The sequence below is a fragment of the Engystomops pustulosus genome, chromosome 5 (assembly GCF_040894005.1).
Source record: "Engystomops pustulosus chromosome 5, aEngPut4.maternal, whole genome shotgun sequence".
In the NCBI taxonomy this organism is placed as follows: Eukaryota; Metazoa; Chordata; class Amphibia; order Anura; family Leptodactylidae; genus Engystomops; species Engystomops pustulosus.
In genome coordinates, this window is record NC_092415.1 from 193,431,917 (window position 1) to 193,451,612 (window position 19,696).

The window sequence follows — 19,696 nt, forward strand, 5'->3', positions numbered from 1 at the left end:
CTATTACTAGATGTATATTAGGAAATTACCTCATATCCTGCCCCTTACACTTACACACACATTACAAAAACATGAGGTAAAGTGGCCATTCCTTTAAGTTGAATTTGTATGCAAGTCGGAACTGGTATATTTATAATTGTAGCTCAAGAAGAAAACATTTTTTGTCCCAGAGACCATTAGATTTTCATAATTTTGTTGTCATGGAACCAAGGATTATCAATAAAGCTTCATTACAGACACCTTACAGCTGATCAGTGCAGTCTGGGACTATAGTAACATCCAGAGACTTCACCAGAGGTCACAGGGGGCAGAGGGGTCCGTCTGTAACTAGGGGTCACTTGTAAGTCGGGTGTCGCCTGTACGTGCATATTCAGATATATCACTCGTGTTCCTATTTTTTAACTAGAAGGGAGTCTTGGGACTTTTTGAATGAAATGTCTGCGTATGCAGTCACTCTGTTCAGTTGTGGAGCCCCTTTTCTAATGGCAGCTTTGGGTCCCAAGGGTCAGACCCCCCCCTGATTAGCAATTTATCACCTATCCTATCAATAGGTGATAACTTGAAATAACTGGAATAACCTTTTAAACATGATAAATCAGAGACACTTCCTCCTTAATCCAGGCAATGCGGTAAAATCAACTTTTAAAATTATGCTAATGAGCCGGAAGCACTCCTGGGGGCGTTACCAGAGCCCCACTGTGCTATATATAGCTTCACAAGCTGGTAAACTACCTCCCTTTCCCTCTACCTGATGTAATCTCATACAGTGGGAGGGGGGAAGTGCTCCTGTGTAACAGCTTATGAAGCTACAACATGGAGGGGCTCTGGTATCACCCCATTTCTGAGCCCTTCTGGCTTATTAGCATAACTGTTGATTTTAGAAGGAAGGAGGATAACAAATATGAGAAGATTTCCACAGTTTATTATGATGGATTTTGATGGTGGATTTCCTTTTAGCAGAGGGAATAGCTGGCAGCAATGGTTCATATGTAATATTGGAAGGACATGGTGTGATGGATATACGGAGTCAGGAGCAGATAGGAGGATGCGGGATGACAAAGTCACCTTCCCTTCCCCTAATAACATCCTGTACATACGCACCAATAATGCATCATAATTCATCTCATTCATTTCAATGTGGAGATCATTTAGGCAGAACTCCGAGTCCATGTGTAATTACCCTGCCCTGCAAATGAGAGCGCCGCAGCCTAATTCCTCAGATTTATTCCTCTGCATCACCAAGATCACTTTACAGAGGTCACTATAACCCATTGAATAAAAAAAAGGGAGATGAAAACTTTTTTTTTTGGTTAACCCCTTAATAACAACAGCTAAGTAGAGAATGGTTAGTATATAACATGGTAAAAAAATATGTGTCTGACTGTTGGGGTCCCACAATCAAGGCTCTATCAAGGTTTGATCATGTCAAGATGATGTAGATTCTTTTTTGAATTTTTTTTTTTTTTTTTAAAGGGAACCTGTTATCAGGAATAACATTTTTAGCTGATGACTGGTTACAACAGTCATTGTAATATAGATTTGATAAATGCTTTTATAGACGACCTTTATGGTCCCAGAAAGATATAAAAGTATATCAAAGTTTACCTGCCTATCTGCCCGCAACCTCCTGCATGATACGGGACCGTCAGCTTCAACGGCCCAAGTCCCTGTTTCCTTGAGTCATCCTCCCTCCTCCTCACTCATCCCCCCCCCCCCTTCCTACTGCTCCCTACCCATGGCGCCTCGTGCGGACAACAGGAAGAAAATCTTGCGCTTGCTCAGTCAGCTCCTTTTATTTGTCATGTTCATGGGGATGACATGGGGCTAGACAGTGAGGCACCGGTGCTACACAAACTCCATAGAGAGTTGCATATCCGCTCACTTCCTTGCATCCAGATGAGGTAAGTGACGCATGGGTGACCAAACTTCACTGCTCCGTGTGCAGGAGCTGACTGCACAAGCGCGAGATTTGATTGCTGTGGTCAGCTCATGTAGTCAGAGGAGGAGGGGTGAGGACTCGAGCCTTTGAAGGCGACGCCCATGTGACTCACTGGAGGTTGCTGCCAGGGAACCAGGTAAACTTTTCTAATATCTTACTGGGACCATGAAGATTGCCTATAAAAGCATTTATCAAATCTGTATTTGTTCCTGATGACAGGTTCCCTTTAATATCTGGCTGATTCAAAGTGAATCCTCTTTGGCTGGACATGGTAACTAGATAGATGCTACGTACAAGTCTACCCACAAAATAATGTTGTGTTTCAGGAGATGGAAATGAGCGTATGAAGGGCAGAGTCGCCATAAACAGTCAGACAGCACAAGGTGGTGAAGTCCTTGCTACATTAATTGCTTCCAGATATGATGGATAAAATAAAGGACAGACATTGCATTAGTGGAATAAGATTACGGCTGGTTTGAGGGCTCCTGTCATGGAGGACCCGCCTTGCTAGATTCAGGCTTTTAGCTACCAGAAAGGTTTCACTTCACATTATTCACATGAATTTCAATGAAATGATGTCATATATTTCAGCCGTACAAACAAAACTGTAACAGGGTTAAAGCAAAATAAAAAGCAAATAAATTCCACCTCTGTGCTCGTTACCTGATTGCTGTGTATATTACACACATTTCATTTCCCTGCCCTCTGTCTGCTTTAATCAGCCATCATCTCAATCTCTGTGCTGCCCATTATCAATCCCATAATGCCTCAGCACAGCATCAAGTAAGTAGTTGGAGACTGTACCATTTTAGCCTGGTGAGGGACATAGTCATAATCATTTTTTCTATATTTAATCAAACCAGTTTAACCATATTATAAAATAAATCCAGTGTCGTATTTACCATGAGGACATTTGAGACATTGGCCTCAGGCGGCACTGCAGAGCACTTTCAGGGGGGCGGCAGTTAGAGGTTTTGAGAAATGTGTGATCAAGCTCCTTACAGTCTCCTTCAGCTGTTCTTCAGCACAGTGTCTTTTGTACACAGCAGGGAAAGCTGCTGTATTTACAGTAATACAGCTCTGTAGTCAGAGGAAGAGGATGGGGGAGGGTGCTGAGTTGTGTACACAGGAAGCAGGAGAACTGATCTGCTGGGGTTATGCCTTGTCTCAAGCTTTCCTGTGCAGCTTTCATGTACTAAAAGTGTGTGTAATATATATGAATGTGTTCTGGAAACACCCCCTCATTAGCAAAATTTTGAAAGCTGATTTTAGAAGAAGGCAGCCACATTACCACAGTCCCGGTGCCTGGGTCTATGAGTAAGAGTCCATAAATCGTATGGACATACAGTGGACTAGTGATTCACACAAAGTTTTGAATCTGCCATAACTGGGACCTTATAGCGACCATATTATCAGCTACTTTGGATAATTGGATTACTATTAGAAAAATAACAAAATAAACAAAGAAACCACAAAAAATTCCATTCAGAGACCATGTTGTCAGATTTTCCAATGCCAGACTTAAAGGAAACCTTCCATTTGATTTGATGCATTATGAAGGAAACATACCTTGAGAATGCTGTAGTTACACTGATGCAGGATCATATCTTTGTTAATCCCTGAGCTGAGTGGTTTTGCTGAAAAAACAATTATAACATTCAGGACCTTGGGAAAGCTGGGTCAGGCTGGCTGCCTATATAAACACATTACACACGGGACTAATCAACCTGAGCTGGATCACTCATACACAGCAGCTGGGGGTTGGTGCAGCATTTGATTATTCTGTCTGGCAGGGAGAACAGTGATTACATCATCCTCTCCTGCAAAGAATAACTCACATGCTGGGAGAAGCGCTGAAGCAGTCATAGAAGCAACAGAGCTTCATTATCATAATGTTATATCTGTTTTATCAGCAAAACCACTCAGCTCAGGGATTAACCAAGATATGATCCTGCATCAGTGTAGCTACAGCATTCTCAAGGTATGTTTGCTTCATAAGGCATCAAATCAAATGGTAGGTTTCCTATAAGTTTTTTATTTTTTAAATAGGAAAATAAAAACCCCACTCGATTTATTGGAACATCATTCTCTTGTTTGTTGTAGATGTCTACATGTTAAGAATAACATGTGGGTTTTTTTCACAGCCACCATTTGTAATATAGCATAATAAATAAATCCAATTAACAGTCCGACATGTCTACGGAAACCTACAGTCCAATATGTACAAAGGCCGTCCTGAAGTATGTACAAACGCTTACAAATCTGATTCATGAAAATAAAGAGACTTCCCACAAATATGCATATACAGTATTCAACAAAGCTTAGATTGAAAAAAAAAAAAAAAAATCACAAAAAAAAAAACATTTTTACCAAAAACTGTTTTATCGTCTTCATTTACCCAATAAGATTTCAGGACTTTTAGAATGAGCGGTATCGAGGAAAATGCTGCTTGGCAATGATAATACTCACTGGTGCAAGTGTAGATTTCAGTCTAATATTTTCTCTTAAATATTACAAATATAAATATAGATATTTTGTCGATATTTACAGGTATATTTATGAACTCTGAGCAATTTATTAAATATTGAGGGGTTACCGTCGAGGGATCCATATAGAACCTTACTGCTGGTATACAATGGAGGGAGCCATCTTGTACATTTGTGGCCCTTTAAATTATTAAAGGGAAACTACCACATGGGTGGAGTGCTTCTAAACGAAGCACACTTACATGCTGGGGTGTGCTTCCTCAACCAAGATCCATTCTTATTTTTTGCTTCTAGGTGCTTAGTTTTTGAGAAAAACCTCTCTTTAAAATATGCAAATGATCCTCAGGGGCTCCTGCTCACATCACATAAACACCTTCTGGCTCCAGCATCTGCCAATTACTCACAACTCCATTAGGAGGAGGCAGAGACAAGCCGAATGAAGAAGTGACGGAACCAGAATAAGCTTCTATGATGTAGCCAGGAGCCCCTGAGGCTAATTTGCATAATTTCAAAAGACGTTACTCTAAAAAAAAGTAACTAACAGGAAAAAGAAGAACTGAACTGTTTCATGGGGGGGACACCCCAGCATATAATTGTGCTTGGTTTAAAAGCATGGCATCCATGGGACAGATGTGAGTTTAAAAACATAAAAACTCATTTACCCCAGGTGATTGATTCCAGGGCAGCCCTGTACGATATGCTGCCTACTACTTCTGTATCCCCTGCCATGTAAAGTTCCCATTACCGCTTTCGGGGGTCTTCCTATGTCATGCAGGACACCTAGAAGCTCCAGGAGCAGGTAGTGTTTACCACTTCTGTAGCCCCTACCATGTACACCACTATCTCTTTGGGGGCCTTCCTATGTCATCGTGGACAAGTAGAAGCTCCAAGAGCAGTTAGTGTTTACTACTTCTGTACCCCCCTACCATGTACAGCTCCCAAGACCCCTTTGGGCTATTCACCAGCCTTAGTGGTCACAGTGATGACATCTATGCACTTGTAACTGATAAGACCAGTGATTGGCCCAAAGTGATCAGGAAAGACTCGACTGAAACAGTAGGAAAAGGTGAGTCAAGCTGGTGGTAGGTGATCTTATTTTACACCTCCAACTCAAGACTACAACCCTATGTATGTTTACAACTCTGTGCCGGGACTTGTAGTTTCATCATCTGGTGTCGGGGCATCCTGCAATCGGTTATAATCTGTGGAGGAAATCTAACTGCAAGTTTGTTTAATTTCCCTACAGCTCCCCCAGAGGAAGAATGAATTACTACAAGATGCCTATTCTAATCAGGGCCTGTTTTTGTAACGTACAGGTTTACTGGTCCTCCAGAGCAACAGATGATCTTTGTAGGCAGGTATTTTAAGTCCAACCTCCTGGGCTGGCCTAACCCCACCCACGAGCAACCAGATTTAGATTTGAGCATACGCTGTCTCCTTTAGACTGGGAAAGTCTCAATTTGCCAGGATTTCGGACCATATCGGCAAAAAAGACTCTGCTGGCTAGAATGATGATGTCTCTTGGGGAACAGAACCTGGGAGTGACTTCAATATGTTTAACCCCTGTTAATGACCGCCTCCATTGTATGCCAGGAGCCAATGGCTGCCTTTCTGTTTCCTTTCATCATATATTTAATAATAAATCTACTATATATCTCTTATATACCACATCTCCTGAGACTTTTAAAATAGTAAGGACCCAACTGCAGAATATCAAGCCCTTACCCCAAATTATCTAAAAATATATATTTTTTTTGCTGCAAGTAAAATCCACTCCAAACTGGTTTTCTGCAAATAATGCAAACAGATCCCTATCCCCCAACATATCCAGAATTACAAAAGATTTTTAATAAACAGCGCCGCTCTTTTCTATGGGTGGTGCCTGGTATTGCAGCTCATATTATTTCAAGTGAATAGGGCTGAACTGCAATACCAGACGCAATCCATAAACAAGGGTGGCGCTGTTATCGACAACAAGAACATAAGTTTGAATACTAAAGGGGTTTTCCAGGCTAATAATATTGATGACATATTCATAAAATAGATCTTCAGATTGCTGGCTGTTCTGCATCCAGTTCTCCAACAGATCAGCTGTTTCAGCAAAGAATTAAACCAAAAGCAGATAACGCTATTGTTTTTGAAGTGGTCAGACCAGGTTGCTGCAGATCAGATTCCATTCATTGTATGGGAGCAGAGCTGCAGTGACTTGGTTTAGCCACTACACATGAAATGGCGCTGTCTACTTCCTGTTCAGCCACTACCCAGGAAATGGAGCTGTCTACTTCCTGTTCAGCCACTACACAGGAAATGGAGCTGTCTACTTCCTGTTCAGCCACTACACAGGAAATGGAGCTGTCTACTTCCTTTTCCACAGAGAAAAGCTGATCTATGGGTTGGAATCTCATATTAATGACCTATGTGTATCAATATTTCAAGCCCATAAAACCATTTTTAACATTTCATAAGGAATTTTTTGCCACATTGAGAGACGCATAGGAAAACTAATTTCAGGTATCATTCCATTTGTATGCCTGCATTTGCCTTCAGAGGTACCCCTTTATAATAGCGGTTCTGCAAAAAAAGAATAAATTACATACAGATAATATTAAAATCATGACTATCGACAAATCCACCATTTTCCTGTGAAAATCCAGTAAAGCGGCGGATTCATAATTCTACCTATCGATCAATTGAAAGAGTCCTAACTGTTACGTCTCCATGCTAATTCCAGTCACTGACTATTAAAGCATGATGTAAAAAAAAAAACGTACAACGCCGTACAGTCAAACGATTAACCATGCAGGGCTAAAAAAAAAAAACAACAAAAACATAACCAACATAGCGAAACATCACATAGAAAATTCATCTGATACATTGTGAGTATAAGGCAATATTTAACTCTCAAATGTGGACGACGGGAGAACGAAACTCCGCCCCCCCCCAAAAAAAACATAAAATATAAAATAAATAGTGGCTTTGAAATCAACATTCAAAGTAGGTGGGTGCATTCCAAAAAATACAAAAATAAATGCAATGTTTTAGTAGTCTCTTCACAAGTCTGATATCACTTTTGCAGCCACGACATATTATTAATATAGAGATCTAACAGTGCAAAAGTGGAACACGTATGGAAGGGGAAAAAAAATAAAAGTGAAATCACCATTTTTATGCCCGAAATAGTTTTTTTTTTTTTTTTCTAAAAATAGAAGGTTACAAAACATCATCACTTGCTTTAGAACAGCAACAATATCTTGATGGCAACGTACAGCATTCAAGTGGTTGTCACGGAAAACGGCTAAACACATGGTTTGGTAACAGATCTGTAGAGGAACCATGGCAAATCGGATTCGAAAAGAGTAAAAAGAAGATCCCAAGCTGGCGCCGTTTCGGCAATAGTCGAAAAGAAAAAGCAAAAATAGTAGAAAAAAAACATAGAAAATACAGAAGGGGCGTTATGTGTCTCACAACGGGGGTTCCAACGAGTTGTAGGGGGGGTTGTATAGAAGAAGATTGAAAAAATAAGTCAAGACATAGAAAGCTGTCTAGAGTTACTGACGGATGTAAACTTCCCGATTCCACTCGTTATCGTTGCGTTTCCTGGAAACCTCTCCGTCCCTTTCGCTATATCGTTCTCTCGATTTGTGGCGACTGCGGGGTTTGTTGCATTCGTTGTGGTCCTGGTCCCTGTCCTGATCGTTTGTCCGATGTCGAGACTCTCGGTGTCTATGGTCACTACCTCCATGGGATTCGTCTCTATGATTGTGATCCCGGTGGGATTCCTGAGGATCAGCGTGCTCGGAAGAGTAATCATCCTTTGGCTCTAGGTAAACGGAGTCTCTGGTGTCTCGGGTCTCGTTGTCAAACGTCTCCTGTCTGGAGAGGCCTCTGCTTACCCCACTTCGATGATTGTGGTGCTGCGCGGAGGAGGAAGATCGGTGCTGAGACTTTCTTGTCACTTTTTCTTCAGGAGGTGCATCCTCTTCTATGGACGCCCTTTTCTCAGGTGCTGGAGGGTCGTTCTTCTGTTCTTCTTGGGAGCCCTGATAATGTATTAGGGATACAGTATGGGTTAGTCAAAAATATTGTGACCATATATTTTCAGAGCCCTTCCAACCATAAACCAGATGACAGGGGATTTCCAAGAATTATTGATAAGATTCGCCGGTGCAAACAGTCAGTAAAAAATAAGGTGTAGTTACCCTGCTCCGTGACATCACCAAGACCACTTCTGGCCCAGCCATAACAATATTAGAGACATTATTTTTACTGTATTGTAGAGATTTTCCCTAGCAACGTTCATGTACTCCATTGCCAAGGAAAACCATATGGGCAATTTTTTTGGGTGAGGGGATAATAGAAATTATGACACATTTATGTCTTCCCTGCAGAAAACCCCACTTACCTGTGCGTTTGAGACTGAAGAGGGAGTTGCAGGAAGCGTCGCTGTAGTTAATGTCCGAGATAAGAGTGCATTTGGCGGGTTGCTGCTGGGGGGATGGGTGGCTTTCCAGTAAGCCTCTAGGTAGTCCGCTAGATGTTCACAGGCATCTTCTAGTTGGTTTTCATCCAAGATGACATCAAACATTTCCTAAACAACAAGTTGGATACTGTAAGTAGACAAATCATTCAGTGCACATCTCAGACGGCCATGTATGTCTCCACCGAAGGCCATCATTCTGAGGTCTTTAACTCAATTTATGAAGAACATGTAGATTTTACACTCTAAAGTACACAAAAATATACAGAATTTGTTATTTAACCCATGAGAAATAAACCCTAATAAAAAGCGATGGCCATCAAATCATCCCACTGGTGGATCCTCTTTGGTAGGGCAGTCCAACATTGGCCAAAGTGTCAGTCCTAGTCCGGTAACATCAGTAGATCCTGGATATACAGGATACGCTTTGAATTCTACAACATGTGGCGGGGAACATTTAATTTTAGGGTAAACATTGTGGATCTCCAACATTATCTATGACACATTGGGGCAGATTTACTTACCCGGTCCTGTCACGATCCCACGGTGCGTTGTCCAACGAGGATTCGGGTCTGCCACGATTCACTAAGCTCGTGCACCCGAGTTCCTGCATCCGTCGCTTCCGCTCTAAAGTCCGACGAAGTTCACCTGCTTCTTCCTGGTGCATGTGAGTGCTTGATCTTGCGATTGAATTCTTTTTTTAAATTTCGTGGTTTGTCCGAATCAGTCGGGTCGTCCGACGGCCTGACCCCCGATTTATGTGGCGACGGAAATCGTCGGGAAACCCGACGAAAATGTGTCTGACGGACCCTTAGTAAATGTGCCCTATTGTCTAGCTCCAAAGCTGACATCAAAACATTACCATTTACCCTTAGTCTAAAAACCTACTTATACTTCATTATGATATTATTTTGTAGCACGGCCTGTTAATTTTTTTTTTTGCATTTACAGCATTCGTCACAGACTCATATTTGCCAGAAAAAAATTGCAGCATTAGTTATTTAAGCAAAATAGTGGACACCACTGCAGAAACTGATAGCACCTTTACGATAAGTCATTAAGAATTTTAGCCTGCAAGAATCCTTTAAGGTGGTCATATACATTTGAGGGTTTTTGGCTAAAATGCTATTTCGTTCTACTTTGTACAAGGGGATAAGATTTTCCAATGACTATAAGGAGTTAAGTCTTTAGAAACCTTATCAGCTTCTCCTCATCTATCAGTCTGATTCCAGAAGGAAAGCTGATTTATCCACACTACTAAGAACAGGAAATATTCTTCTTTAATAAAGTAAATTACAAAGTATTCTATTATTATCTGCATCGGCTCATGCTGTTTGGTTAAAATCTTAGTTACATTTTAAAAGTAGACTCTCCAAATAAGGCTGCTCGTTACCTCTAGGGGATAATGGGACACATTTTCAATCAATTCTGCTCCTCCGGTGCTCCGAGAAAAGAACTTTCAACTTTAAATATGTAAATAAGCCTGAGGCGCACATCACCTGAGCGCCTCTAGGCTCCGCCACTCCGTGATTACGCACACACACCCCCATTTGTATTCACCCCTCAGTCCCTCCCTTGTCTTCGCAGACAACCTTTGACATCAGTTGGCTTTCTGCAAATCTTGCGCTTGCACGAGATCTCGTTCCTTGCACAGCCGCAGCTTACCGTACTAGTGTGGCTGCGCAAGGAACAAGTTCTCGTGCATGCGCAAGATTTGCAGAAAGCCGGCTGACGTCACAGGCTGTCTGCAAAGACAAGGGAGGGACGGAGGGGTGAATACAAATGGGATGGGGGTGCATAATTACGGTGTGGCGGAGCCATGAGGTGCTCTGGTGATGTGTGCCGGAGCACCTCAGGCTAATTTACATATTTTAATAAACTTCTTTTCTTGGAACACCAGAGGAGCTGAATTTAGTGAAAAGGTGCCCCATCATCCTCTAGAGGTCATGTGAAGCCTTATTAGGAGAGTCTACCACCGCTCATCTGGTGGCAGATGTCCTTTAAGTCACCCAATGTCCAGTGGCAACAGAAAATTACCGGTCAATGTGCAGTTGGTAGTAACAAAGCTCAATGATTTCACGTTAAACCACCCATTTGTGGCTTGTGTACACTGACTATTTGCCTTAATCCGCAGAGCTGCACTTCCTCCATAACTCTTTTGGGCAGGTCTATGCAAAATGATCAAATGCTCAGTCAAAAGCTTCCAGCATGACCCCACCAATTTTCCAACCTAATGTGTTTTTTTTTTGAAGAGCAATTCTGTTCCTCCACTAACCTGACTGATGTATGATTGTTCTAGTCTAAATCATCCACTTTTATCCTGATGTGTGTGGCCACTTACAAGTAATGATCCTTGACAATCCATAAAAACCTGAATATCAATATCAGACCTGGATTTATTGCTTCCTCTAATGTAAAGAAAGAGATGAAAAAAGTTCCCCTTGTACCAGTCGGCCATTGTATGATTGATTGTTATTGATTTGCTTATCACTATATAATCTTATACCGGACGGCTGGTACATGGAGAACCTGCCCCCGGCACACAGCGACACTAGGCAGCTTGATGATGAATTATTCATGAGTCTGTACCCTATCAATTCGCAGGGGATGAAGATGAGACTGAGACATAAGGACAATTACAAAGTAGAATCCCCATTGCTAAATGAATCTGGTTTCTAAATTGCTTTTTCAAGGATGGATCTCAGAAACAGGGAACTCAGTTGAACTTGAAGACCTTATTTTGCATGGTGGAATATGTGGTGCCGGCTGGCCCCCTCGTACCATTGACCTCTGATGTTAATTGCTTTTGTGACAGGGAATGTACATGTACACTTTATCTGAGCTTTCTGAAGATGGAGGGATGTCTCAGATGCTAACTGTAAACTAGGCATCACAGGTCCTGAACTCCTGCTAATGTCTGCAGATGAAGAGGTTACCACTAGGCTGAAGTACCAGACACATCCACTTGTCTATGGGTGTCACTACAGATCAAAAGGGAAGACCACCAATGTTAAAGGGAACCTGTTAGTTAAAAAAAATCCACAATAACTAAACATATCTTTGAAAATACAGCACTACAACTATCCCCATATTGTTCCTCTCCATGCCTGTAAAGCTCCACAGTCTGTTCGTTAAGTTGACTCACCATCTATGCAAATGACCCCATGTGAGTCCAATCATTGAGTCCGGCATATTCATGTTCTTCTAGCTCAGCTGCTCCTCCAGCTTCCTGATCGACAAGGGGTGTGTTTTCTTTTCAGCCGAGACACGGCTCAGCTATCTCATCCCCCCCCACCTCAGGTATTAGACAGACACTGATCGACTGAAAAGAATTCCTGAGGGATGGGGATGAGGGAGCCGAATCACACACAGCCAACATCTCTTTCATTCCTGAAGTAAGGGGGAATGCGTTAGCTGAGCCGAGATATTTACGGTGACTTGGCTAAAAAGTCAGCTTGCTCCTTTTCAATTAGGAAGCTGGAGTTGTGGCTGAACTGGAAGAACAAGAATATACATAGCAGACTGTGGAACTTTACAAGCATGGGGAGGAACAATATAGGGATATTTGTACTGCTGTAAGATATATTGAGTTAGTGTGAGTTAGTTTAACTGACAGGTTCACTTTAAATTTGGAGATTACATTACATTTTAGAAAATGGCCCACAATCATTTTTTTTTCCCACGTAAAATTACCACGTTGACTTTAATGGGAAATACGGCGACTTATATGATCACTGTATTTCTCACCATACCGTGAACATGAAGCAAAACTGCAATGTAAGAGAAAGAACCTGTCATATTTTTGGACGTTTTTACGCTACCTCATCTCAATAGAAGTCTATGGGACCTCAAGAAATATACATATACGGTGGCATTCTATTGTCCACCCTATACGAGCCGTTTTTTAGTTGGATTGCCAGTTGGGTTGCACACAGGGGTTTGCAGAGGTTTTTTCAAACGGATGATGTTAAAAAGACATCATTTTGGCCCCATCGGGATAAATGTCCATATATATAATGGGGTCAGCAAAGACACTTTAGTGAAAACCCATGAAGAAAACATGGACGAGTTGCAGATTATTGGGGTCCAACTATAGATGCCCCCAAAGTCATAAGATCAGGTATTCAATGTTGATACATCTAAAGTTAAAGATATTTAGAAGTTTACCTAGATGTCCACAGGCTCCTCAAACAAGCAATATTTTAGAAATTTTGTTTTAAAAAGTGTTTTTGTTAGTACGGATGGGAGGAGCTTAGTGCAGAGGAGGGGCTTATTCTTACACGGTGGAGTTGGATTTCTTCTTCCAGCCAAAGATGAAACAACCGATAGCACTATTGTTTTTTTTGGTGAAAGGATCAACATCGATCAACATCTAAACAATAGAGACAGAGAACACGACTTACCGGAGGACACTGCGCTAGTTTGTCGGCTGCCACCATTTGGACGTTTAGATGTTTAGCCTGAGATTTTCCTCTGGATTTTATCAGCCTTTGTAAAACCTTTAATAAAAATGATATTCATTAAAAACACAATACAAAAATGATCCACTATATTTCAGTGGATTTATTCAGAATCACAACAAAGGTATTTTTTAAATCAACATGCCAGAGGATATTGAAACCTAGAATAATGTAAAAATGACCTTCCTGATGACAGGTTCCCTTTAATGGAGCGACAGGTGGAGGTACTGCTCCATTCAGTACTATGGTAGCACCAGAAACTGCCTCAGCTATCCCGGCACCATCATAGACAGTAAATGGGAGTGCTGGAGAGACCTGGGCGCTCTGTTCAGCAATCTCCCTCCCCACCCATAAAATTGTTTTCCCCTTTAAAGATGCAATATATCAATAATGTAACTTACTTCTTACTGGTATACCCTTGATGAGGCTGAGCACACACTTAATGCGAAGGCGCAGTTCTAAACTACTTGCCACCAAGCAGTCCTAAAGTTTTCATGCCGCCGCCCCTAGGAGGCGTTCATTGATGTATCCAAAGTTTTGCATTGTGCCCCTCTAAATTCTGTGTACACATAGCGATCTAGTTTTTGGTAGAAGACCTTATAGATTATATCTTTTTTAAAAATTCCACTTACCTTCGGAGAAGAAATCTTGACATAGACTATGATGGGGGCTAGAGAGGTTTTGCTGAGCTGCGTTGGATGGTTTATGGTGTCGGCGTCTAAAACTACGAGCTGTAATGTCCTTGCTAGCTCAAAGATCCGTTCAATTTCGCTCTGAACTTCCGCTGCCAATAAAAAAAAAGAATGAAATGAAAGTTGCATGTTTATAAAACAAAATGTAACGTATATTGGAACGCAGCTCAATGTGGCCCAAATGCAAAAAAAATATAAAAAGTTTAAAGCATATCTGCACAACTCCAATAGAGGGCGCTAGTGTGTAAGAAACACAAAGTCATGTGCCCTACATTCCTGTTAAAGCTCCATTTCTAACAACAGATCATTTCCCAGGAAGAAAGTGAAAAAAGTTGTCTTCTTCAAATCTGGTTCACATTAAATGAAAGTTTTGAAAACTTTTTTATAGCTGAAAACAGACAATGAAGAATAAAAAAAGCCTTAAAGACAGTAGGAGAGCAACTCTTAGCCAATCAGCTGCTTAAACAGCTTAGCACCTATTTATTGCTGATTGGTGGGAGTCTCAGGGAAGGGACCTCCATGGATTATGAGAACAGGGTCCGTTGTATCCCCTTTGTACCCCAAGTGAATAGAGCAGCCAATTGTTCATACGCCGGGTGCTCTACTTACCTCTATAGCCACTGGAGAACCCCTTTAAAGGGGTCACAGTTCTTCTGGATGATGCCGATTGTATATAGTGTACTATCTGCAGGCAGCATGTTACAGAGCAGGAGGAGCTGGGCAAATTGAATATAGATAATGTCCTATCTGCAGGCAGCATGTTATAGAACAGGAGGAGCTGAGCAGATTGTACATAGTGTCCTATCTGCAGGCAGCATGTTATAGAACAGGAGGAGCTGAGCAGATTATACACAGTGACCTATCTGCAGGCAGCATGTTATAGAGCAGGAGGAGCTAAGCAGATTGTACATAGTGTCCTATCTGCAGGCAGCATGTTATAGAACAGGAGGAGCTGAGCAGATTATACACAGTGACCTATCTGCAGGCAGCATGTTGTAGAGCAGGAGGAGCTGAGCAGATTGTACATAGTGTTCCATCTGCAGGCAGCATGTTATAGAGCAGGAGGAGCTAAGCAGATTGTACATAGTGTCCTATCTGCAGGCAGCATGTTATAGAACAGGAGGAGCTGAGCAGATTGTACATAGTGTTCCATCTGCCGGCAGCATGTTATAGAGCAGGAGGAGCTGAGCAGATTGTACAAAGTGTTCCATCTGCAGGCAGCATGTTATAGAGCAGGACGAGCTGAGCAGATTGTGCATAGTTTCCTATCTGTCGGTGGCCTGTTTCAGAGCAGGAGGAGCTGAGCAGATTGTACATAGTGTCCTATCTGCAGGCAGCATGTTATAGAGCAGGAGGAGCTGAGCAGATTGTACATAGTGTCCTATCTGCAGGTAGCATGTCACAGAGCAGGTGGATATGAGTAGACTCATATATTTTCCTCATATATAGTGTCCTATCTGCAGGTAGAATGCTATAGAGCAGGAAGAGCTGAGCAGATTGTATATATTCTCCTCTCTGCAGGTAGCATGTTATAGAACAGGAGAAGCTGAGCAGATTGTACATAGTGTCCTATCTGCAGGCAGCATGTTATAGTACAGGAGGTGCGGCATATTTATCATGAAGTCCCCTTTAAGAACTCAGATTACATGGTACGTACTGAAATAGTATGTAAACTACTTTTTAGAGGCAGTCATATATTCCTTGGTATAAAATAAAGTCAACTTTTAAAAATCAGCAGTCACAGGAGAAGCTTTCAAGCACATGCAGAAGTAACACTGCAAAACTCATAGGAGACCGACATGGAGCCTAAATACATTGTAGTAGGGTAATCCTTAAAGTGATGAAACATAACCTCTCATCAAATGTTTACGGAAAACCAGAAGACCTCACGAGATTACTGAAACTGAGCATAAAAAAATGGGGTCCTGGAGTGTCCCCCATTCATATCAATGAGTCCAACAGAGGTTATTGGAGAGGGAATAGATATTTGGATACAATGTCGGGATCCACCCCTAAAAGTAATGTCCAATACAAACAAAATTGGTCAACATCCCATAGTTGTACCTAGTATACTCTATACATGATATCAACCTCTTGACACAAATTTAGTGTGACTTTCCATTTTATAATATCATATTATCATCATTATTAAAAATGGATCATCAGAGTTGACACTAGGCCTCAATTATCATCACTATCTCTGTTGCACCGTAGCAACCAATCACAGCAAAGCTTTCTTTTCATCTACTGCTCTGGTAAAATGAAAGCTGCGCCTGGATTGGTTGCTCACTTCACACACAGAAAACAATACACTGCAAGCACAATACAGGCAGTCCCCGGGCTACATACAAGATAGGGTCCGTAGGTTTGTTCATAAAATTGAATTTGTATGTAAGTCGAAACTGTATATTTTATAATAGTAGATCCAGACAAAAAATTTTTTTGCCTCAGTGACAATCAGAGTTTCAAAATTTTTTGCTGTAATGGGACCAAGGATTATCAATAAATCCTTATTACAGACTCCTTACAGCTGATTATTGCAGTCTGGGACTATAGTAAAGCATCAGAGGTCACAGTGGGCAGAGGGGTCCGTTTTTAACTAGGGGTCATCTGTAAGTCGGGTGTCCTTAAGTAGGGGACCGCCTGTACAGTGTATTACGTACGTACCAAACCCATCTGACGTGGAGGGCAGTAATGAAGAGAATAATGAGTTCAACTACAACCATTATGAGGAGCTCATGCAACATGGGGGGTGGTATTACAGGTGCACGGATGGAATGGGGGGCAGTGGCATTTTATAGAAAAAAAAAAAAAAATCACAGTGAAGTTTCACGTCACATTCCAAATTAAATTTACTCAAGATTTCGGGCTGAATTTTGCCAATATCTACCATTTACACTACATACAACAGATATATCTTGCCAAATATTTGGTGACTGCACAGAAGAAAATCAGACAGTGAAGAAAAGCTCTAAAAAAACTAAAAAATTATTTTACACAACAAACAAGTAAAACGGAACAGAACTTACCTAGACTTGATCGTGTATTGGATCTCTCTATAATTGCATGTTTACTTGGATTATTTAATACTGAACGTTTGGCAAGCGAGATGTCAGCGGTGACCCGAGTAATGGATATTCTGGGGGAAAAGAAATTAAATAGGATGAGTTAGTGAAAAAAATAATCACAAAAGTGCAGGGCTGATAATGATAAAGAATAATGTAACAATAAAAAAAAATCAATCAATAAAATCAATCAATAAAAGCTATGGTGATTATTAAAGGAAATCTGTCATCAATTGTGATCATAATAAACTGCATACAGTGTTAGTTAGAGACCATGGAGAGTTGTGTAACCTTTGTGTGTGTAGTAAGAAGTAGCAGGACTGTGAACTTCTTATCCAGGTTTGTAGCTCTTGTGCTCTGGGCAGGTCTTTCGGTCTGAAGAGCTTTCTACTCTATGTAGTGAACTGATCCACAGCCCCTCCCCTCTGCTCGGAGTGACTGCAGTAAGTATCCAACCAAAATCTTGATACAGTTCCTACTCATAGCATGGGGGAAGGGCTGTGGCGCAGCTCAGTGCATAGAGCAGAAAGCTCTTCAGGCTGATAGACCCGGCCAGAGCCCTTGCAAAAGCTGCAGAGCTGGATTATACCTTATGCTAACAACACACATAAAGGTATGCTTTCAATGACTTCCTGGTTCCATTTTAAAGGGATTTATAGGAGTACAGGAAAAAAGGACCACCAGGAGCAGGGCACCAAGGCTGTGGATATGCACCCATTTTGACCTGATGTATCACCCAGCACTAGCCCTTACACAATGACTCACATACCATGAGGTGTGAAAAATGAGTGCACCAGCAGACACAGCCCCACCCCTAATGCACTTAGAAACTTTTTTCTCTAAACAACTGGTGGGCCAATGTCAAAGCTGGTAAACTCTTTTCCGACCCGGCCTTCATTATTCTTCTCAAATCCACACATCCCCTTTTATACTACCTCCATGTGGTGGGACTGGAGTTTATTTATAACCACAACCACAATAGAGATCAGCAAAAAAGTTTGTGACCAAATTAGGTGATATTTAAAAAAAAAAACCTCAATAAGCCTCCACTCCGAACAAAATCCGAAATCCTATTTTTGGAGGTACTTTGAAGGAAGCTTTAGGGAATTGCATAAACCACAATTCCTTAATATATTGTTATTAGCAGAAATGTTCCTATTATCAGCGGGAACAATCCGAAAATAGAGCAGGGTACTTTAATTTCCCCCACGGTTACCCTTAGCGAATGAAACGCGGGCTAGAGATGGTCGTAAACAACCTGTAGACCGCTGACAAATGTGAACTACACAGACGGCCGCGTTCTATTTTCAGATTACTCCCGCTGATAATGGAAGTGATTCCGATAATAACGTTTTATTAATGCACATCTGCACTTAGAAATCGACAGTCTGCTGAGATCTCGTCTTGTTCAGTCACTGTCTGCCTTTTGCTTCTTTGTATGTCAGACAACTGTACGCCTGACCTCTTCTACTCCTCTAGTTCCTGGGTTCAAGAATTATCAGCCCCCATTTTTTTCAATCACTGTGTGTGGGCAGAGTAATCAGGACTCTCACTGTCAATCACTGTCTGTGGGTGGGGTAATCAGGACTCTCACTGTCAATCACTGTGTGTGGGTGGAGTAATCAGGACTCTCACTGCCAATCACTATGTGTGGGTCGAGTAATCAGGACTCTCACTGTCAATCACTGTGTGTGGGCGGAGTAATCGGGACTCTCACTGTCAATCACTGTGTGTGGGATGAGTAATCGGGACTCTTACTGTCAATCACTGTGTGTGGGTGGAGTAATCAGGACTCTCACTGTCAATCACTGTGTGTGGGCGGAGTAATCAGGACTCACTGTCAATCACTGTGTATGGGTGGCGTAATCAGGACTCTCACTGTCAATCACTGTGTGTGGGTGGAGTAATCAGGACTCTCACTGTCAATCACTGTGTGTGGGTGGAGTAATCAGGACTCTCACTGTCAATCAATGTGTGTGGGTGGAGTAATCAGGACTCTCGCTGCCAATCACTGTGTATAGGTGGAGTAATCAGGACTCTCACTGTCAATCACTGTGTGTGGGCGGAGTAATCAAGACTCTCACTGTCAATCACTGTGTGTGGGAGGAGCAATCAGTATTTATTCTGCTTTTCACTCAGAAATCCAAATTATTTCAACCTATACATCCCAGAGCTCATCTTTAATCCTACCCTCATAGAGCAGTAAAAAAAAACTCGCAGATTCGCTTTAAGGAACAAGGTTTATCTTCCTGGAGGCCCAACAAGTATTGTCTGCCTGATGTTTTCCAGGTCAGTACAGCGCTGCCTAAAAGCACGCCCGCTATTCCAAATGCTAAGGGAATGTTAATTAGCAAGTGGAAAAACCTCAAATGGCAATGACAGATATTACCAACCCACATTTTTTTGGTCTGAAGAAAACAACACCGACCGGAACTGGACATAACTAGACTGGTACAGTCAGTACGGCAATACATAACACCGACCCGCGTGACCGCGCTCTGAGGATAACATTCCCTGTGTCGGAGGTGTTATGTATAGGATTCATACACACTTTTTCCAATTGTTATTCTTTTTTAT

At 41.7% G+C, this 19,696-nt stretch overlaps 1 protein-coding gene across 7 annotated transcripts in view; it reads right to left on the bottom strand.

Annotated features, from left to right (window-relative positions):
* Positions 1-4,270: 4,270 nt before the first annotated feature.
* The window catches only part of CACNB2 (calcium voltage-gated channel auxiliary subunit beta 2), a 195,176-nt gene continuing 179,750 nt past the window's right edge, over positions 4,271-19,696 (bottom strand). For all 7 annotated transcript variants that reach the window (XM_072154205.1, XM_072154201.1, XM_072154206.1 and 4 more), the window contains 5 exons: positions 17,084-17,193; positions 13,995-14,146; positions 13,306-13,401; positions 8,828-9,013; positions 4,271-8,465 (listed from right to left, as the gene is read on the bottom strand). In XM_072154205.1, the coding sequence (XP_072010306.1) occupies positions 7,974-8,465; positions 8,828-9,013; positions 13,306-13,401; positions 13,995-14,146; positions 17,084-17,193 (1,036 nt within the window). In that variant the 3' untranslated portion in view covers positions 4,271-7,973. The remainder of the gene's footprint in view (positions 8,466-8,827; positions 9,014-13,305; positions 13,402-13,994; positions 14,147-17,083; positions 17,194-19,696) is intronic.